The sequence below is a fragment of the Gallus gallus genome, chromosome W (assembly GCF_016699485.2).
Source record: "Gallus gallus isolate bGalGal1 chromosome W, bGalGal1.mat.broiler.GRCg7b, whole genome shotgun sequence".
Lineage (NCBI taxonomy): Eukaryota > Metazoa > Chordata > Aves > Galliformes > Phasianidae > Gallus > Gallus gallus.
In genome coordinates, this window is record NC_052571.1 from 1,494,772 (window position 1) to 1,517,167 (window position 22,396).

Sequence of the window (22,396 nt, forward strand, 5' to 3'; positions counted from 1 at the left end):
CATTGAGGCCCTGGAGCATGTCCAGAGAAGGGCAACCAAACTGGTGAGGGGTCTGGAGCACAGGCCTTATGAGGAGCAGTTGAAAAAGCTGGGATTGTTCAGTCTGGAGAAGAGGAGGCTCAGGGGGGACCTTATTGCTCTCTACAACTACCTGAAGGGAGGTTGTAGTGAGCTGGGGCGTCGGCCTCTTCTCTCGGGTGACTAGTGGGAATGGCCTCAAACTGCGCCAGGGAAGGTTCAGGCTGGACGTTAGGAAATACTACTTCTCTGAAAGGGTGGTCAGGCACTGGAATGGGCTGCCCAGAGAGATGGTGGAGTCACTGACCCTGGAGGTGTTCAAGAAACATTTGGATGTTGTGTTGAGGGACATGGTTTAGTGAGAACCATTGGTGATGGGTGAATGGTTGGACTTGGTGATCCTGTGGGTCTTTTCCAACCTTTGTGATTCTCTGATTCCATGAGGGATTTCACAAAATCCTAGCCTTCAGAAAAGGGAAATGGGACCCCAAAATAATTAAAAACAATGGCAATAATCTAAGGAGAAACAAACTAATTTACTAAAAACAGGATCGAAATGCAAGATAACACACTATGATACAGTGTAATTAGAATTCAAGCAAATAAATATAATGAGAAAGTATCTGAAAGCTGTAGGTCTTACAGTAGTGCTGAGGCAATGCGTGCAGTCGGGATGAAATACAGGGAGGAAAGCCGAGGGAAAAAGGGAAGATCAGGTAACCTTGCCAGGAGTTATATCTTCTCTCTGACTGCAAAGCCCCCTGGGGTATGTAGTTATACTCTTCCTAAGTGGTGCCCACAACTGTATCATTAACACTTTAACACCCTGTGCACTACATGATGTTATGGTATGGAATACCAGTAACCAAAAATCATAAAACCATGACATTCCACACCTTATTCTACATCACTACATCATGCTTAATATATACAAACAAAAGACAATAATTAACAAGCATTAAACACACGTACACACAAATCTATATATATAAATACATGGAATTACTGACTGCACTCCCTGTTGCCTTCAGCAACTATGATGTTAGCCACCTGTGTTGGCCCTCTTGCGCACACTGACCAATTACCTGATCAGGGCCAAATGACTGCAGATGCACACCAATATGATGAGCAGCAAAATGGCGTTTAATCACTACCAAACACAGCTTATATATTTGTACCTAAACAACCGTGCTGTCATATTCCAACCTGATTGGTTCGCAGTAGATAACATTGTTCCTTATTTGGCCGCTTCCTCATTCCTTCACATTTTTCTCGTTTTCTTGTTTTCTCTGCATCAAGGTCAGCATGATAGCACCGTCTCACTATGCTTAGGGAGAAGCCTGTCCTGTACATCCCGTACCCCCGCAAGACGCCTACTACAACAACTCCCCCAACATCAAAATCCCTTGTGGTACACATTGAACATCCCCACTTTTCTTCATCACCCACTAAGTAGACCCAGGTCCCTGGGCAAAAACAGTTCCACGGAGGCATTTGCCCTTCCCAGAAGCTGGAAAGACCCAAAATGCTTGTCTCAAAATGTTCTTTACATGTACTACAGGGACCTTATCTCCTTTGACGGTATGTAGGGAGCTGGCAGGACCATCACGATTGATAGATCCTCTAGTGTTGACCAACCAGGTCAAATGCTTCTCCCAGTGCTTAAATGTTCCATCACCCATTGCTTTCAACATGGTTTTTATCAACCCATTGCATCATTCAATTTTACCAGAAGCTGGTGCATGATAGGGGATATGGTAACTCCATTCACTGCCATGATCTTTGGCCCAAGTATTTATAAGAGAATTTTTGAAATGAGTCCCATTATCTGACTCAATTCTTTCTGGGGTGCCATGTCGCCATAGAACTTGTTTCTCCAGACCTAATACGGTTTTACAGGCTGCAAGAGATCCAGGAGGCTCCTGGAATCCATTGATGATAACTTTCTGGTTCAGGTATTGGACAGACCGACCAGAGGTGAAGCGTTGCTGGACCTGCTGCTCACCAATGCGGAGGAGATCATTAAAGGTGTTGGTTGGAGGCAGCCTGGGCTGCAGTGACCATGCCCTGGTTGAGTTCGTGATCTCAAGGAATGTGGACCTGGCAAAGAGTGGGGTCACGACACTGAACTTTGGAAAAGAGAACTTTAAGCTGTTCAAGAAATTGTTGGCCAGTGTCTCCTGGGATGCTGTCCTTAAATACAAAGATGTTGAGGAAAGCTAGCTACTCTGCAAGGATGCCTTTCTGAGAGTACAAGAGCTCTCCATCCCTCTGAATAAGAAAACAGGCAGAGGAAGCAGGAAACCAGCATGGCTCAACAATGACATGAATAACCTGTGCAATAGCGTCCATAGTTAAATCCACCCCTCGGTCTCTAGCCCATGTATATGTTGCATCTCTTCCTTGATGACCCGAAGTTTCATGGGCCCACCGAGCTAGAAATAATTCACTTTTGTGTTGCCAGTCCAAGTTTATTTGAGCCACCTCAATTCTGGCAGCTCGATCTACCTGATGGTTGTTTTGTTGTTCCTCAGTAGCCCGATTCTTGGGCACATGAGCATCTACATGGCGCACCTTTACAACCATATTCTTTATTTGGGCAGCAATGTCTTTCCACAGTTCAGCAGCCCAAACAGGTTTACCCCTCCGTTGCCAGTTATTTTGCTCCCACTGCTGTAACCACCCCATAAGGCATTTGCCACCATCCATGAATCAGTATAAAGATAAAGCATTGGCCACCTCTCCCATTCAGCAACATCTAAGGCCAGTTGGATAGCCTTTACCACTGCAAACTGACTTGATTCTCCTTTGCCTTCAGTGGCCTTTGCAACTTGTCGTGTGGGGCTCTACACAGAAGCTTTCCATCTGCGATGCTTCCCCACAATACGACACGATCCATCTGTGAACAGGGCATATTTCTTTTCATTTTCTGGTAGTTCATTGTATGGTGGGGCCTCTTTAGCACGTGATACCTCCTCTCCTGTTGATGTTCCAAACTTCTTACCTTCAGGCCAGTCCATGATCACCTCTAAGATTCCTGGATGACTGAGATTCCCCATACGAGCCCGTTGCGTAATGAGCGCAATCCACTTACTCCAAGTGGCATCAGTAGCATGATGGGTAGAGGGAACCTTTTCCTTGAACATCCAGTTAAACACTGGCAGTCGAGGTGCCAGAAGGAGCTGCGTTTCAGTACCAACTACTTCAGAAGCAGCTCGAACCCCCTCATATGCAGCTAAGATCTCCTTTTCAGTTGGAGTGCAGTACTCTTCAGATCCCCTGTAGGCCCGACTACAGAATCCCAGGGGTCAGCCTCGGGCCTCTCCTGAGGCTCTTTGCCACAAACTCCAGGTGGGACCTTTCTCTCCAGCAGCAGTGTAGAGGATGTTCTTTACATCCTGTCCCGTCCGTACTGGCCCCAGGGCCACGGCACGGGCTATCTCCTGTTTAATCTGCTCAGAAGCCTGCTGCTGTTCAGGACCCCACGTGAAATCATTCTTCTTCCATGTCACTTGATAAAGGGGGCTTACAATGAGGCTATAATTTGGAACATGTATTCTCCAAAAGCCCACTACGCCCAGAAAATGGCACATGGCAGTTATTTTGTCCACCACATCTGTTGGGATGTGACGACGTCCATCTTGCCATTTTATACCTAGGAACTGAATCTCCCGGGCAGGTCCTTTCACTTTGCTTCGCTTAATAGTGAAACCAGCATAAAGAAGGATCTGGATTACTTGCTCTCCTTTCTCAAGAACTTCACTTGCTTTATTGCCCCACACAATAATGTTGTCAATATACTGTAAGTGCTCAGGACCACCTCCCTGTTCCAGTGCAGCTTGAATCAACCCATGGCAAATTGTTGGGATGTGTTTCCACCTCTGGGGCAAACGGTTTCAAATATACTGAATGCCCCTCCAGGTGAAAGCAAACTGTGGCCTACATTCCGTGGCCAATGGAATGGAAAATAAAGCATTAGCAATGTCAGTGGTGTCAATGTCAATGGTGGCATACCACTTGGCTGCTTTTGATTCCAGTTCATATTAGAGTTCTAGCATGTCCGGCACAGCAGCAGTCAGCGGGGGTGTGACTTCATTCAGGCCACGGTAGTCTACCGTCAGCCTCCATTCTCCACTGGCTTTACGCACTGGCCATATGGGGCTGTTAAAAGGTGAATGGGTTCTGCTGATCACTCCTTGACTTTCTTGTTGACGAATCAACTTCTGAATGGGGAGCAAGGAGTCCCTGTTAGTGTGGTACTGCCGTCTGTGCACCGTTTTTGTAGCAATCGGTACCTGTTGCTCTTTTACTCGTAGCAATCCCACAACAGAAATTCGTTTTGTTGTCTGTCCTCTTACAGGGGCAATTGACTACGATTCTGGTGCCTCCTGCGTTTGATCAGGTTGGTCAGTCCCGATGCTCTTACTCTCCAGCTCGTCTCGGAGTCTATCTCGCTGAATTATGAGAGTGCTTAGTTCAGATTCGAGCTTGGCTTGATGAGACTGAATTTTGGTTATCTCACTTTGGAGATAACGCACAATTGTGCGTGCTGGAGGGCATCTCACTCAGCTCGAAGTACATCTCATTCAGACTCGAGCGTGTTCCTCTCGAACTGGCGTGTGTCTTGCTCAGACCGGAGGGCATCATGTTCAAATTGGAGGTTGTCAAGTTTGAATTGCAGGGAGTCTCTCTTGTTTTGGAGGACGCCTCTCTTAGACTGGAACGTATCTCGCTCAGACTGGAGGGTATCATGTTGAAGTTGGAGGTTGTCAAGTTTGGATTGCAGGAAGTCTCTCTTGTTTTGGAGGGCGTTTCTCTCAGACTCGAGTGTGTCTCGCTCAGACCGGAGATTCTCCTTCTCGGCTTGGACTCTCTCTCAATTTCTAAAATTCTTTCCCTCTCTGGGATAGTATTAAATAAGGCCCGATAAGCATTAGCCAGGCCCCAAATCATTTGTGCCTCCTCAGATCTGCCTGAGCCGCAACATCCCTGTCTCAAATATCTGCTTAGGCTCTCAGGATCTTTTAGATGTTCAGGAGTAAAGTTCCATGACACCGAACATGTCCATCTCTCTAAAGTCTCTCCCAAGTCTCTCCACACACCCTGCCACTCAGTATTCTCTGGTTTTGGAGGGGACTTCTTCAGAATATGATAAATCCAGATACTGAGTGAAATAATTACAATGACAAACAGTGCATTCAGGAAGATTAACAACATGATCAGATGAGCATTCAAACAATCCATAAAGGATTCGAAAGAGATACTGGGAACCTGCTTCAAAATCACAAGTTCCGTGAAATTTGCAGCTCTCTCTACAAACTGGTTTAAAAGCAGAAAGCAGAATCATTTTTTTTTTCCTTCCTCTTTAGTAAAGCAAGATAGCAGTGCTCAAAGTTTACAAAATATCTCAAAATATTGGCAGTCCGCCTGGACTTTCAAGGTCAAGTTTTCAGTGAGCACCTATGAAAGAGATAAACTTTCCCAACGAAGCTCTCTGAGAGCAGAGAGAGATTCGTTCTAAAAAGCTAAAAAGCAGCTGTTTTGCCCGCATTCTCCACCAAAAATGTCAACGGTTTACGGGCTGGTCCGGCCGGGTTCCGTGACTAGTGGGGCGGAGGGATTTCGAAAAATCCACGCCTCCAGGAAGGGAAACAGGGGCCCCCAAAATAATTAAAAACAGCAGCAACGATCTGAGGAGCAACAAACTAATTTACTAAATATAGTATCGGAATGTAAGATAACACACTATAATACAATATAAATCAACAATAATTGAGAGAAAGATTGTCCAAGAGCCAAAGGCCTTACGCTAATACTGAAGCCTTGTGTGCAGTCGGGAGCAGCAGCAGCGAGCCGATCCAGCAGGGAACACAGCGAGACGAGAAGAGGGCCGAGTCAGATGACCTGCGCCCTTATATCTGCTCTCTTGAGCAGGAATGATAACAGTACTCGAAAAGGCTCTTGGGGAACATAGTTGTTCTTCTCTTCCAGACAGGTACCCGGAACTAAAGCATTTGCTCTTTAACTCCCAGTACACTGCATGATGTTGTGATGTGGAATACTGATAACCAAAAACCATAAAACCATGACAGAATCATAGAATTGCTCAGGTTGGAAAAGACCTTAAAGATCATCGAGTCCAACCACAACCTAACCATACTACAACACCATACTACCCTAACTAACAACCCTTCGCTAGATGATACCCCCATAGGCCTTTCTTGAGTTTTCTTACTTTTTTGTGTATATATCAGATGCATTTCTAGAGGGTCCAGTTCTACTGGAGCATCTAGTTCAGATTTTTTGGCAGTTTCTTTTCTGAAATTATCAGAACCATAGGGGTCTGATTGTTCAGGGTCCTCTTCTTTCATAACAGACAGGACTTTGACTTGTTGTATCAGGCCAGTTTAGGTGGGTATGCCTGTTAGTACAGCAATCCTATGCTCAAGCTGTTTAACTTGACTGCATAACATCCAATTTTCTTCCTTGAGATTTTGTTCTGAAGTATTTAGATGATTTAAAGCCATTAACAGAGACTATGCTACAGTAAATGCAGCAAGTTGCCTCTCTTTGCTTATGAAAATACCTTTTAGGAGGATCTCAAAACAGGCAGCTATGTAGAGACTGGGGAACTAACAATGCTTTCCACTTTTTTTTTTTTTTTTTTTTTTAACTACTGAGACCATCCCATACTAAGGGGGAACCTGGAAATCCCAGGATGTGTCTGAGTAACTCCTTTTTCCAGGGAGGTTTTCCCCATCCAAACTAGCCCACTAAACCTTTTAAGAAAGCCATTTCAAGACTGGCATTTCCTTTCATGGAATCTCCTAGCAGGCTGACCAAATATATTGTACAAAGGAGAAAAACTTATCTGTCTCTAACCGGTTTCAGGATAACCCAAAAAAGTTATTAGTCACAAGCCAACAATAAGGAAGAAATAACTTACCCTGTTCTAAAGATAAGGACTTACTAAAAAACTCCCAGAAAAAAAAAAAAGCAACCTCCAAATAAAAATAATTCCTTCTTAGGTGCCAGCCCTTAAATGAGGTAAAGGAAAAGGGGATCCACGGTCCCATCCCCCCTCCCTTCTTGTCACAAAGGTGAATTGCTTGTATCTGTGCTCCCAGGGTTGACCACACCTCTTCACCAGGTGCTCAATCACTGATTCAGGCAGTGACCTAATAGTTCCTATACAGGAGGTGACAGTGGGATTGAGTGCACTCTCAGCAAGTTTGCAGATGACAGCAAGCTGAGTGGTGCTGCTGACAAGCTAGAGGGAAGGGATGCTATCCAGAGGGACCTAGACAGGCTTGAGAGGTGGGCCCATGCCATCCTCATGAAGTTCAACAAGGCCAAGTGCCCTGGGTTGGTGCAATGCCAAGCACAGATACACATTGAGAGGAGAATGGTTTGAGAGCAGCCCTGAGAAGGATTTGGGAGTGTCGACTGATGAAAGACTCAATGTGAGCCAGCAGTGTGCACTTGCAGCCCAGAAGGCCAACTGTATCCTGGATTGTATCAAGAGAAGTGTGACCAGCAGGTCAAGGGAGGTGATTCTGCCCCTCTACTCTGCTCTCGTGAGACCCCACCTGGAGTACTGCATCCAGTTCTGGGGCCCCCAACACAAGGACGTGAAGTTGTTGGAGTGAGTCCAGATGAGGGCTACAAAGATGATCAGGCTAGTGCACCTCCCCTACGAGGACAGGCTGAGAGAGTTGGGGCTATTTGGCCTGGGGAAAAGAAGGCTCCGAATACACCTTATAACAGCCTTCCAGTATATAAAAGGGGCCTACAGGAAATCTGGGGAGGGACTTTTTATAAGGGCAGGTAGCAACAGGACAAGAGGAAATGACTTTAAACTGGAAGAGGGTAAATTTAGACTAGATATCAGAAAGAAATTCTTTACTGTGAGGGTGGTGAGACGCTGAAACAGGTTGCCCAGTGATTGTGGATCCCCCCCCCAGAAGCATTCAAGGCCAAGCTGGGTGGGGCTTTGAGCAACCTGGTCTAGTAGGAGATGTCCTTACCTATAGCAGGGGGGTTGGAACTGTATGATCTTAAAGGTCCCTTCCAACCTGAATTGTCCTATGATCCTCATTCTACTAGGTGGTAGGTGGAAGAGTAAACTGTTACTCTCCTCTTCTTGCTGTAGGTGGGGGGGGGAGGGGAGGAAGGGCTGTGCCAGGCTCCTGGCTCTTCCTGGTGTTGTTTATAGGCTGCAGCTACTTCCGCTGCCCGCTTAGAAGCGGCGCGATCATGGCGGAGCGCGGTCAGCTTCCTCCTTATGCAAAGCGTCTCTGCTGTAGACCCGGTTACGGTTCGGGGTGTAGGCTAGGCCAGCAGGCGGGCGATACCGGGCCTGGGAGCGGAACGTTCTGTGCCGGACCGTCATCAGCAGCAGCAGCTGCCGCCGCCGCTGCTGCTGCCACCGCCGCCTCCCTGGTGCTGTTGCCGCTCGGCAAGACGCAAAGCCCCGAGTCCTTGCTAGATATTGCGGCTCGTAAGGTGGCAGAGAAGTGGCCTTTTCAGCGGGTGGAGGAGCAGTTCGAGCGGATTCCGGAGCCGGTCCAGCGCAGGATTGTCTACTGGTCCTTCCCTCGCAGTGAAAGGGAGATATGTATGTACTCCTCCTTCGACACCGGCGCCGAGGGTTTTACCGCCCCTGGGAGCGCAGCCGGCAACACCGCGTCCGGTGGGGCCGTAGACGCTGTCGCTGATGAGAACCGCCTGCCTTTCCGCAGGGGCATGGCTCTGCTCGATGGCGGCTGCGTCGATAATGTTCTGCAAGTCGGTGAGTCACCGGCCAGGGCTTCACTCTGGAGCCGGGCCGTCGTCTCGGTTACCTAGGCAAAGGGTACTGCCGATCGTGCTGCAAGTCACGCACCTGCGTGTCACACACCTGTGTTGATAGGAGTTGCCTCCTCGCCAAGGCTCTTTTGGCGGCCCCATCCCCGGGGAGCTGTTCCCTGTCCCGAGCGCTAGGGTTGGCGCAACCTTCTCCGTTTCCACCCTGTCATTCGGACCGTATAACTTTCTCTGTTAGTCTCCTTCCTTTTGCCTCTGGAATATCTAACTTCTTCACCTCTCTCCTTGACACGTCCACTACCCGCTGCTCTGCCTCATCGGCGGCCCCTTCTCACGTCTGGCGCCGCCTTTCACACCCGGCAGGCAACGAGCCTGCGAGAGACCGGGCCCGTTAACTCTCGTGTTATGTCGTACTGGCTCCCGGTAATCCAGGCCGTGTAAATCCCATTTGTCTCTGTCCCCTTCCAGGGCTCACCCCCCGGGTCATCGCTGCACCCCGGATCATAGTAGGAAGGAGCAGCACCTCCACCGCACCTCCCCCACCTCCTCAGGGCCGCTGGTTAGAAATGAATCAGCAGAAGGCGCCACGCAGGGATGGGGATCTGTTCCGTGCTCCAAAATAAATAAATAAAACTGAATGTGAGATCCCAAGAGCGGATCTGTGGTGCGAGGGAGGAGGGGGGAGCGGATAGCGAGCGGGGAGCTGCGAACAAAGGCATTTCTAGGATAACGGCGAGCCAGAAGGGAGGAGGTGAAATACACAGTGGCTGGGGGGGGGGGATGGGAGGGGGGACGGCTATGCTCTGGATAAACATTTAGGGGCCGGGGGGGACTGACGTGAAGATACTTGCTTTGGGAAGTGGTGCTTTATGACTACGGTGGGAGTGAGGGCTGCTCTTCGTTTTGTAAGAACAATACTCCCTCTTTTCTCTGTCTGCCGCTGCTTACCCGCCGGCGAGTGCCGTCGATTAATTCCTCTGTCTCCGCTTAAATAGCCCCGGAGGTGGGTGCTTTCTTCCTGTGTGCTATGGGGGGGGGGGGGGGAAGGGTTGAGGGACGGATATGGGAGACTGTATCCCCATTCTAAGGGAGAGATCAAACTTCGACGGAGGGATCTGCTTTGTGACTGGCGATGCCCAGCAGAGAAGTCGGCGACCGAACGCTGTTCTTATTTTCATATTTATTTGCGTCTTTTTCTATTGTCCCCACCCCACCCCTGTGAAAGGGGAAGACAGGCAAAAGAAGCTGCTTAACATTTTTTTTTTTTTTCTCCACCCATGGTAGAGCGGTTGACAAAATGGTGGTAGGCAGGGCCGCCCCGGTGCCGTCCCGAGCAGCCTTTTGTTTGTGCTGAGCCCTGTCTGCTCGCGGCCTATAAACGTGCACCTCTGGATGGCCATTTATTTTCTGAAGGGAAGCTCCGTTGCTGTTCTTAGGCTTGCTGCCATTCTCTCTTCAGCCTAGGGAGATTTCAGCTCCGAGACAATCTTTTTTTTTTTTTTTAACAAATTAATTATAAGTTTCGTCTTTTGGATTTCTTTCCCTTTCCAAAGGCCTGAGGCACATCTGTGGTTCCTCTGAACTGGCAAAAACAGAAATTAAGAAATGTTCTTAATAATCAAGCAGTGAGGCTGTCCACTAACTGTTAAAAGCTGAATGCTGTCTTAGTGTAATAATTAGCATCACTTAATTTTGAATGATTTTTCTCCAGATAAATTGGCTTAAAGATTCGACTAGCATCAAACTTAGTGTTACAGTCCTTTCTGCTGTAGCATAAAATTTTATAATCACAGTAGTCATGCCTCTTAGGTGTGTGACTGTTGAGTTGGGGGGAAGAAACTTCCAAGGGTAGGAAAAAATGTAAAGAATTCATTAACTGACTGGTATTTACCACAGCTATAGAATGTAATGTTAATATTGCAAGCTGGAAAGCTACATTCCATGGGGAGGAGGGTTTAGCTGAAGTGTCATTAGCATTGAGCTATAGATTTGGTTTTCTAAAGCCCCTCAGTGAAATATGATCATCGGGATGCAATAAATTTTTTTAGAAGAACAAAGTAACATTTCTCAAGTGCAAAGTAAACTCTAACTCCCTGGATGTGTTTTGATTCATAAGTAACTTTTTTTGCTGTTTTTTTCTAGTTCTATTTTAATGGTATTTATCTTCTGACTCAGAGGTGCTTTTGTCGCCTATTATTAAAGATAATTATCACCTCCTTTTATTTCTGAAATATGAACTACAAGTTGGTTGCTTTCAAAGCTAGGAGAAGCCATTTTTTTTTTCAGCAGGAAGAGAAAGCTTTATTAGACTGTTGCTAACTGCTCTCTAATTCTGGCTGAATGCCACCTGCATATATTGTAATCAGCAACTTTCATATCTTCTTAGAGGATGATGGTTCTAGTTAATCATTTTTCTTGTTTGAATGCCATCAGTATAATGTGAAAGACCATTTTGTTGATAAAACCACACTGGGTATTTTACTAGCAAAGCTGGCACAGGTGTTGTGGTGCTATAGATTGAAATGTACCTCTTAGCAGACATTATGATCTTTGCTGATGCATGCAATATATATCTATTTAATGAAACATGTAGGACACATGGATTTAGTTTTCTTAAAATATTTAATGCAAATAATACTAAATTATGTGACAAAATAAAGGCAGAAAAAAACTTTATTTCAAGACCAGATTACTAAATGTGGAAAATTTAAGTCAATTCATTCTTATTTTTAAAGACTAAACAAAAAACAAAAAAACCCAAAAAAACAAATCTGGATTCTGGATTTCATAAAAAAGCAAACATTCCAAGATGTGAAAATAAATTTTGCATGGTCTTTCCATGTAGTTATAGTATAATAAATCTGTAATAAGACAGCTCTAGAACTTAGTTTTCTTTTAAAACAAATCATTTTCTCTTTAAAAGTTATAATGGAAAATCTTTTTCTTTTTCTTTTTTTTTTTTCTTTTTTTTTTTTTTTGTAGATAAGCTTTATATTGAATTGACCTAATAAAATTTGTCATTATTTATTTTAGGTCAGTTTCCATGTTTCTCGTTTCATTTTTTTCCTTTAAATTCAAGACTTTCCTCGCTTCCAAGAAATCGATTTTCATTTTCAAAGTTTTCTTTCAATTTAAGGAAGCTATTCCATCTCAGCATACAATCAGATGTTTTGGTATATGGCAATTCTTGAATTTGAGCTAGTTGTCATGTCAGCAACTGATGCTTTCTCTCTGTACTTTCAGAGATTAAAAACAAAATTTTTGTGTGAGAGTAGGCTGAAACTATATCAATGTTGGACAAATTGATTTTCATTAAAAACCAATAGCTAGTTTCTGTATTTTACCATAGCATTTGTTTTTTTTTTTAAATCTGGTAAAATGGAACCCTTATGTAATATTCTGAAGTTTGTTTTTCTTCAAATTAGAACAACTAAAAGCCCACTTCTAATTAGTATATTAATACATATAGTGGTTTTACTAATGAAGGTTAAAATATGTTGAGTGGTGTGCTGTAAGATCTGTGTGGGTTTCATTTTAATGTCACCTGCTGTCTTAGTAATCTAGTTATGTAAAGGCATATCCTGGAGTTCTGTAGTGATGTAGCAAAATATTGCCACAAAGCTATGGTAGTGTAGGAATACAGCTGATGCCCCTTAACTTCTTTTCTTTAGCTGGTTTTCTTTGGGGATTAGGTTAGGAGAATTTACTGCATCTTGAAAAAGAAAAGGAGGGAGGGAAGAAAGAACCAAACTATTTTAAGTGACAAAAGCTATCCTAACTTTTAAATATTCTTGTCTGTGATAAGAACTTATCTGAAATTTAAAAAGCTTTCATTTGCAGCAAGAGTACAAATTCTACATGAGTTCTGATTGCCTGGAATGCAGTCAGTTTAACAGCATGTGAATAGTTGAGAACTATATACAATAACTACACTTGTTCTCCCTAACTTCCTTTTTTTTTTTTTTTTTCTTTTCATTCACTATCTAAAACTACCTATGTAAAATGCTTTTCTCAGCTGGATATGTATGCAGCTGTCAGTGTGGCTTCACAACCTTCTGTGACCTGGATCACTAGTGATGTTGGCTGGTGCTCTGCGCTGGTTTGTGTTGTCTGTCATCCTGTGTAGCAATTGCCATGAACTATGTGACACCCTTGCAATGCATTACTGTGCTGGCTTGTGAAAGGGAGACAGCCATATGCATCCAGTCTTCATTGCCTCTGTCCCTACTGTTAAAGACCAGGATGTGTAGAAAACCTGTCATGTAAGTCTCTGTCTTTAAAATAGCTTTTTCTGACTTAATTCTGTAAACAGACAGGAGGCATGTAGCCTCCTAATAGTAAGTAAAGTGAAGAGCATTTCTTAGTGGTTAAGTCAGAAATGATAAACAGGCAATGCTGTATGAACTTAGTGGCACTACAGAAGATGATTTCCGATTTGACACGATTCAGCGTAGATTGAAGTATCTCCCAGTGTAGGCTTTTTACTTACACTTCATTAAAACTTTCTGAAAAATGAAAAAACAGTGTGAAAGAGGGGCATCTTTAATCATGTATATATTTTAAGTTAATTGTTATGTGTACCATCACATGCCTTAAAAAGGAGAGACGACCTTAATCTTTTCCGTTTTTTCTCCCCTTCTACTCCTTGTTGCACATGAGTATGCTTGACAGTCTTGAAATATCTGGGAATTTTTGCTTTGGAAATGTATGGGCAATAGCTGAGACCAGATTTAATTGGAAGGATGCAAGCAAAGCCTGTCAGTAAATTTAAAATCATACTAGTAGAGCTAACTGATCCAATAAGTTAGAAGCTCAATAACTGCATTGATGTACTAAGAATTTAGGTTACTTACCTTTTGTCCTGCTTTATTTAACAATCTGCCTGTTCACATAAGTAATTTTTCATTGCTAATTGGTGTCTAACCTCCAATACGTTATGGGACTGAAAAATATTGGGGGTAAAATGATATAATGCCTACTTCGGTAAAATTTTCTTCCTTTTGACTCTTTATTGTCTATTTTATTTGGCCAAAAGTTAATTGCATTCAAATGATCATTTTAAAGGCAGGGAAAATAAAATGTTGCATAGCTGTATGATTTCTAAGAAATGAGACACTTTATACACACATCAAGTTTCAAGTTTTGCTCAGATCATCTTGAGCGAGATCACATGGCATGTGTGGGACATCTGGGGGATAAGACAGCCATCACGGGTTCACAAGGCAGGTCCTGTTTGACCAACCTGGTCTCCTTCTATGATTGAGTGACCCACCTGGTGGATGAGGTTAAGATTGTTGGTGTAGTCTACCTAGACTTCAGCAAAGCCTTCAACACTGTCTCCCACAGTATTCTCCTGGAGAAGCTGGCAGTCTGAGGCTTGGACAGGTATACTCTTTGCTGGGTAAAGAACTGGTGGGAGGAGTGGGCCCAGAGGGTGGTGCTGAATGGAGTTAAATCCAGCTGGCGAATGGTCACAAGTGGTGTTCCCCAGGGGTCAGTACTGGGGTCTATCCTGTTCAGTATCTTTATTGGTGACCTGGATGAGGGCGTTGAGTGCACCCTCAGTATGTGTGCAGATGACACCAAGTTGGGATGAAGTGTCAATCTGCCTGGGGGCAGGAAGGCCCTACTGAGGGATCTAGGTAGACTGGATTGCTGGACTGAGGCGAATGGGATGAAGTTCAACAAGACCAAATGCCAGATCCTGCACTTTGGCCACAACAACCCCAGGCAACGCTACAGGCTTGGGGCAGAGTGGCTGGAAGACTGTGTGGAAGAAATGGACCTTGGGGTGTTGGTGGATGCTCAGCTAAATGTGAGCTAGCAGTGTGCCCAGGTCGCGATGAAGGCTAATGACATTCTGGCTTGTATCAGAAACAGTGTTGCCAGCAGGAGCAGGGAAGTAATTATACCTCTGTACTCAGCCCTGGTGAGGCCTCACCTTGAGTACTATGTTCAGTTTTGGGCCCCTCACTACAAGGAAGACACTGAGGCTGTGGAGTGTCCAGAGAAGAGCAATGAAGCTGGTGAGGGGTCTGGAGCACAAATCTTATGAGGAGCAGCTGAGGGAACTGGGGTTGTTTCTTCTGGAGAAGAGGCGGCTCAGGGGAGACCTTATAGCTCTCCACAACTACCTGAAAGGAGGTTGTGGCAAAGTTGGGGTTGGCCGCCTCTTCCAGGTAACTTGCGACAGGACTAGAGGGAATGGCCTTAAGTTGCTCCAGAGGATGTTCACAGAATCACAGAATGGCCCGAGTTGGAAGGGACCTCAAGGATCATGAATTTCCAACCCCTCTGCCACAGGCAGGATGACCAACCTCCCCGTTTAAGACTAGACCAGGCTACCTAGGGCCCCATCCAACCTGGCCTTGAACACCTCCAGGGACGGGGCATCCATAACTTCTCTGGGCAGCCTGTTCCAGCACCTTACCACTCTCATAGTAAAGAACTTCCCCCTGACATCCAACCTAAATCTTCCCTCCTTCAACTTAAGACCATTTCCTCTTGTCCTGCTGTTATCTACCCTTTCAAAGAGTTGACTCCCCTCCTTGACGTTCAGGTTGGATGTTAGGAAAAATTTATTGTCTCAAAGTGGTTAGGTGCTGCAATGGGTTGCCCAGGGAGGTGGCTGAGTCACCATCCCTGGAGGTGTTCAAGAAATGTTTAGGTGTGCTAAGGGACATGGTTTAGTGGGGAAATATTGGTGGTAGGTGGACGGTTGGACTAAATGTTCTTGGAGATCTTTTCCTACATTAATGATTCTATGGTTCTAAGTTCAACTTCTAACTCATTACTGACAGCTGGCACTAATGCAACCATAGTGTGGGAAGTATGCACAAATTGTGTAGTTCACTACAGTATTTAACTTATGTTGAGTAATGAAATAACATTTTACTATTGAGGCACTTAAAATTGAATACATTGTTCTATAAAATGAGTAAAATTTAGTCTGTAATATGGTAGAGGATCCAGTTTGCATGTATTAGTGTATTTTTAAAATTAAAAGTAAGGGTTTTGGTTCAAGGTTTTTACTAGCATTGGTTTTTTTGGATTTGTTTCCTTATGCTTCAAATTTGACTTTCTTGTTAAATACTGGTGGCATTTTCCCTCTGCTTACCTGTTTGTTTAGTTGTGTGTTAGTTTGTGCTGCTGCTATGACTGTCAAATCAGCTTATAGCTTACCCTTGTTAAGAGTAGTTGATGAATTCTGTTAATTTAATTTCTACATTGAGATGTGATATTTTGACCAGCCTAAGGTTCATAGAGCATCAATCACTGTTCACTGATTAATGATTGGACTGCTAGTGTATTTATGGAAAGTATAAAATATATGCATGTAGGTTTCATGTGCTTACTAGACACTTTTGCCATTTACCTGTAGTTTTGACTGAAATAATGGTAGATAAAATGTCTGTGTTAAGAATTTGTTAGCAAAAAATGTCTACAGATAATCTTCCTTAAGACTTCTGGAAAACCTGAGATAGTTAGCAAAGGTGTGTGAAGAACCTTACAGTAAGCAATTGATTATTTGCACCGCAGCAGTTGCCTCAATGAAGCATTTATTTTCCTTCTCTTATTTGTGTAATACAGTGCGCTGCTTTAGGAGATTGAAAAGTAGTCTTAGTAAAACAGTTGCTTTCATATTTACAAAGCTGGCTTTAGTGATCACATTAAGCATGACTTCTGCTTCAAGACAATTTGGAGTCCACTGATTGAAAGTTCAAGAACAGGGAAAAATCAATAGTATAAAGGAATTAGCTAAACAGGAAACTTGGAATGCTTTTATTCAGAAGTACTGTGTTATAGAATCATAAAACGGCTTGGGTTGGAAGGGACCTCAAGGGTAATCAAGTTCCAACCCCACTGCCTCAGGCAGGGCCACCAACCTCCAGATCTGGTACTAGACCGAGTTTCCCTGGTTATGGGCAATAACAACTAGAACAATTGGCAGTACTGCTGATGCTGTACATGCAGGATGAGTCATATTACCTCCACTGGTCTAGATTTTAAACTGAAACACTGCAAACTGACTACAGTCTTGGGATTAAAATATCAAGTCCAGTGTCACGGAGTTATCTCTAGATATATCTGTGTCTGTGACAGGGGTACAGCAGGCCCACTGGTCCAAAAAAGGGAAAAAGGAGAGGGGGGGAGGGAAAGGGAACAAAGAGGGAAAGGAAAAAAAACAAACAAACAGCAGCAATGATCTGAGGAGGATAGTTAATTTACTAATTTTAATAGCAGAAATACAAGTTAATTGGGATTGAAGCTAATAAACCAAATAAATGAGAGTGTGTGTGTCCAAAACCAAATGCCTTGCTCTAATGTTGAACGCAAGACTGCTAGGGAGCACACCACGGAAACGAGCAGTAAAAGAAAAGGGTCAGTCTTGTGACTCACAAGTAGTTTTATCATTTCCTCTAAATGGAAAATGGAAACAGAACAGTGAGCCTTCTGGGAGATGTAGTTGTTGTTCTCTTCTGAGAACCAGGTACCCAGAAATATCAACTGTCCACGCAACTAGAGGATTAACACTTAAATTCCCAGTGCACTACATGATGTTATGATGTGGAATACTGATAACAAAAAAACCATAAAGCCATAACATTGCACCCTTATTACAAATCACTACATCATGCTTTATATATAACTAACAAACAATAATTAACATGCATTACACACACAGAAACACATGCACACATGGAATAACTGACTGTACTACCCCGACATCAAGTTCCCTTGAGGTAAACAGAACATCACCATTTTTCTGCATCACTCACCAAATGGGCCCAGGTCCCTGAGTAAAAACAGTTCCATGAAGAGGTTTGCCCTTTCCAGAGGCTGAAAAGGATCAAACCCCTTTTCCCAACAAGCTCTTTACATGTACTGCAGGAACCTTATCTCCCCCTACAGTATGTAGATGGTGCCAAATTTTTCTCCTCCTTAAAAACATCTTCTGCTGTATCGCCCCACACAACAATATCATCAATGTATTGCAGATGCTCAGGAGCACTGCCCTGTTCCAATACAGTTTGGATTAACCCATGGCAAATGGTTGGGCTGTGTTTCCACCTCTGGGGCAAACGGTTTCAAATATACTGAATGCCCCTCCAGGTGAAAGCGAACTGTGGCCTACATTCCGTGGCCAATGGAATGGAAAATAAAGCATTAGCAATGTCAGTGGTGGCATTCCACTTGGCAGCCTTTGACTCCAATTCATATTGGAGTTCTAGCATGTCCGGCACAGCAGCACTCAGCGGGGGTGTGACTTCATTCAGGCCACAGTAGTCTACCGTCAGCCTCCATTCTCCACTGGCTTTACGCACTGGCCATATGGGGCTGTTAAAAGGTGAATGGGTTCTGCTGATCACTCCTTGACTTTCTAGTTGACGAATCAACTTATGAATGGGGAGCAAGGAATCCCTGTTGGTTCGGTACTGCCGTCTATGCACTGCTTTTGTGGCAATTGTACCTGCTGCTCTTTTACTTGCAGCAACCCCACAGCAGACGGATCTTCTGACAGGCCAGGCAAAACAGATAGCTGCTTAATGTTGTCTGTATCTACAGCAGCTATTCCGAAGGCCCATCGATACCCTTGGGATCCTTGAAATGCCCCCTTCTGAGGTAATCAATACCCAGTATGCATGGAGCCCCTGGGCCAGTCACAATAGGGTGCTTTTGCCACTCTTTACCAGTGAGGCTTATTTTGGCCTCCAACACAGTCAGTTCTTGAGAACCCTCTGTCACTCCAGAAATATGGACTGATTCTGTCCCTTCATGATTCGAGGGCATTAGAGTGCACTGTGCACCAGTATCCACCAATGCCTTATATTTCTGTGGTTCTGATGTGCCAGGCCATTGGATCCACACGGTCCAATAAACTCTGTTACCCATCTCCTTTCCCTGACTGAGGGCAGGGCCCCTCTATTCATTACCTGTGGTAACTGGAGCAACTACAGATGTGGTTGGTCTGTTCTGTAATTCTCTCACCCGTGCTCGCAGTTCGGGAGTATCTTGATCGTGCCACTTCCTCATGTCTTCTCCATGGTCACGGAGATAACGCCACAAGGCAACACGCGATGCAGTCCTGTTGTTGTTTCTCACTCGAGCAGGAAAGCGTTTGCCTTCAATAGCTGAAATTTTTGATGATACAGGTGAGGAGGGGATCCATCTTCTTTATTTAATTGGGTTTTCATTAGTTTGATCAGTTCTATCATTAGGCCTCTTTGCTTACCTTGATCGTCGTCAAACGTTTCTGATATTATTACGGGTTCTCCGGGTTCATCACGATTAATCAATAGAGGCATCTGCTCTTGTACTTCACCCAGTCTGTTTGCTAACTCTGAGACGGCTGAAATGGAAACGTGGGTTGGGGGTAGATGTTGCTCATAGTTTTGGAGTGTAAGAATCAATTCGAAGACTAGGGGTCTTCTCTGTTGGTCCTCGTATCTGTGGAATGTGGCTAATAGTGTGGGGGCGTATCTGTCTGGTGCTGCTCTCGTAAGTTTTTGCCATATGTCAGGTGTTGTCCTCACTCTCTCCGGATCATGGTTTTGGCGTGGATCATTAGGAGCAAAATTAGAGTCATATAACATTTCCTCCAGGGCTATTTCCCTCAAATACTGGATACCTTTCTCAATTGTATTCCACGTTTTCATTGCAGGCTGCAGAAGTTCTTTGTAGGGATACCTTTCCCTCACAGCTATTAATATTCGGTCCCAGAGGGTTGCAGCTCCATCCAAACATCTACTAATTGCTCTGTCGATGGATTTGTCTCTGGCAATGTCTCCTAGTTGGTGGGCTTCATTACCCTCTAGAGACAAGCTACTGGCCCCACTATCCCAACAACGAAGCAACCAGGTGACAACAGTTTCATTCGGGCGTCGTTCAAATTCCTTTCTTGAGCTTAGGATCTCAGACATCTTGAGAGGTCGACGAACAGTAATAGAGATCTCCTCTTCATCGCTGTCCTCTTCATGCCTCTTAGTTTTTGCTTTTGCTTTTCTTGGTTCTGAGGAAGTCCCCTCACCTGGATATTTCCCTACCTCCTCCTCCACTTCTTCTTCTTCTTCTTCTTTTTTCCGCTCTAGACGTGAGGACACCCGCTTCCATTTCTTGCCTTCTACAGGGGCTGCTGACACTGTTACTGGTGTCTGCTGTGACTGATCAGGTCTGACTTGGAGATTTCCCCCTTTGGCTTGCACCTCAGCTCGGAAACTCTCTCTCTCCAGAACAGTACTATACAGGGCGCGGTAGGCACAAGCCAAGCCCCAGATGAGCCGTGCCTCCTTTGATCTATCTAAGCCGCACTGCCCCTGACTCAAATGCTGGCTCAGTTTCTCGGAATCCCACAGATGTTCAGGAGTGAAATCCCATGGCATGGTGGGTCCCCACGCTTCTAAGATTCTTCCTAAACCTTTCCATATTCCTTGCCAGTCATCATTCTCTGGTCTTGGAGGAGACTTCTTCCACTTAGCACGAATGAAGAGGAATACATTCAAAGATACTGATAATATGCACGAAAGTATGAGCACTGACTCGGTATTTGAAAAACGTTCAACAAATTGAGAGGGAAGCCTGGAAACCGGTTCGAAGGTCTCAAAATTCAAATTATACAGCACTGCATAAATCCACCAGGCAGGTGCCTCTCTCAGGGCCCTTATTTGGTTGTATATGAACACAACTCCACAGCAAGACATGAAGAGGTTAATTATAGACCGTTAACTGGCGAGGAACATGATAGCTTTTAATCCCTTATACAGTGCTCTGACAATAAAGAGCAACCTCATAGCTGGTAACTGCTAAAGTGAGGGGGGGTGAAGAGAAGGAGAAAAAAGAAAACAAACGGAAACCACTTGGTACAGTGTCTGGAGTTTGGCGGACTGCCCAGGCTATAATCTAATCTATGAAGGTCACACCAACACCAGCAATGCTTTGTAGTCTCACAGTCTGGCCTAACGAAATCCTTTTTTCTTACTAATGTTAAAGCTTCAGATGAATGTTGCCCGCATTCGCCACCAAAAATTTGTCACGGAGTTACCTAGATAGATCTGTGCCCGTGACAGGGGGGCAGTAGGCTTGCGGGCCCCCCTCCCCCCTGGCTTCCCGAGAAAAAAAACGGAGCAGCGGCAACGATCTAAGAAGGAGAACTTATTTTACTAACTATGATGTTGGGATGCAAGATGACACGATATAATACAATCTAATTGGGAGTAAGGATAATAAACCAAATGAAATGAGGGAGAGAGCCAAAGAGCGATAGAGAGGGAGAGAGAGAGTGAGAGAGTTTCCGAAACCGAATGCCTTACTTGATGAAGGCGCCCGGCTTGGAAAGCACACCCACTCCTCTCCCGGCAGCAAGCGAAAGTGAAGAAAGAGCGCGCGCAACCAGATGACGTATCTTCCATGATGTGTCTTCCTTCTCTGACCGTGAGGTCCTCTGGGATACGTAGTTCTTCTCTCCATGTCCATGATGTTATGATGTGGAATACCAATAGCGAAGTTACAAAACCATGATAATTGGGTAGGACCATCTCAACTGATAGATCCTCAAGTGTTGACCAACGAGGTGGCTTCTGCCAAATGCTTCTCCCAGTGCTTATATGTTCCACCACCCGTTGCTTTCAGCAGTTTTTAACAACCCATGGTATCATTCAATTTTACCAGAAGCTGGTGCTTGATAGCGGATATGGTAAATCCATTCTATGTCATGATCTTTGGCCCAAGTATTTACGGGGGAATTTTTGAAATGAGTCCCATTATCTGATTCAATACTTTCTGGGGTACCATGTCACCATAGGACTTGTTTCCCATGAACTAAGGTGGTGTTTTGGGTGGTAGCATGGGATACTGTATATGTTTCAAGCCACCCATCGGTTGCCTCCACCATGGTAAGCACATAACGCTTACTATCGCAAGTTTGTGTCAAGGTGATATAATCAACCGGCCACGCCTCCCCATATTTATACTTTTGCAATCGCCCTTCCTCCCAGAGAGGTTTCATCCTCTTGGCTTGTTTAATTATGGCACATGTTTCACAGTCATGAATAACTTGTGCAATAGCGTCCATAGTTAATTCCACCCCTCAGTCTCTAGCCCACTTACATGTTGCATCTCTTCCTTGATGACCCGAAGTTTCATGGGCCCACCAAGCTAGAAATAATTCACCCTTGTTCTGCCAGTCCAAGTATATTTGAGCCACCTCAATTCTGGGAGCCTGATCTACCTGATGGTTATTTTTCTGTTCTTCAGTAGCCCGACTCTTGGGCACATGAGCATCTACATGGCACGCCTTTACAACCATATCCTTTATTTGCGCAGCAATGCCTTTCCACAGTTCAGCAGCCCAAACAGGTTTACCCCTCTGCTGCCAGTTATTTTGCTCCCACTGCTGTAACCAACCCCATAAGGCATTTGCCACCATCCATGAGTCAGTATAAAGATAAAGTATTGGCCACCTCTCCTGTTCAGCAACATCTAAGGCCAGTTGGATAGCCTTTACCTCTGCAAATTGGATTGATTCTCCTTTGCCTTCAGTGACCTCTGCAACTTGTCACGTGGGGCTCCACACAGC

The 22,396-nt window shown here is 44.7% G+C and overlaps 1 protein-coding gene across 2 annotated transcripts in view; it reads left to right on the top strand.

The window, feature by feature from the left end:
• The first annotated feature begins 8,259 nt into the window (after positions 1–8,259).
• Positions 8,260–22,396, top strand: part of LOC100859602 (zinc finger SWIM domain-containing protein 6-like) — a 452,492-nt gene continuing 438,355 nt past the window's right edge. The window contains exons 1-2 of one of the 2 annotated variants that reach the window (XM_025144611.3): positions 8,406–8,635; positions 8,760–8,809. In XM_025144611.3, the coding sequence (XP_025000379.1) occupies positions 8,634–8,635; positions 8,760–8,809 (52 nt within the window). In that variant the 5' untranslated portion in view covers positions 8,406–8,633. Of the gene's footprint in view, positions 8,810–22,396 lie in introns of both variants that reach the window. The other variant, XM_025144610.3, reaches the window with a different exon arrangement.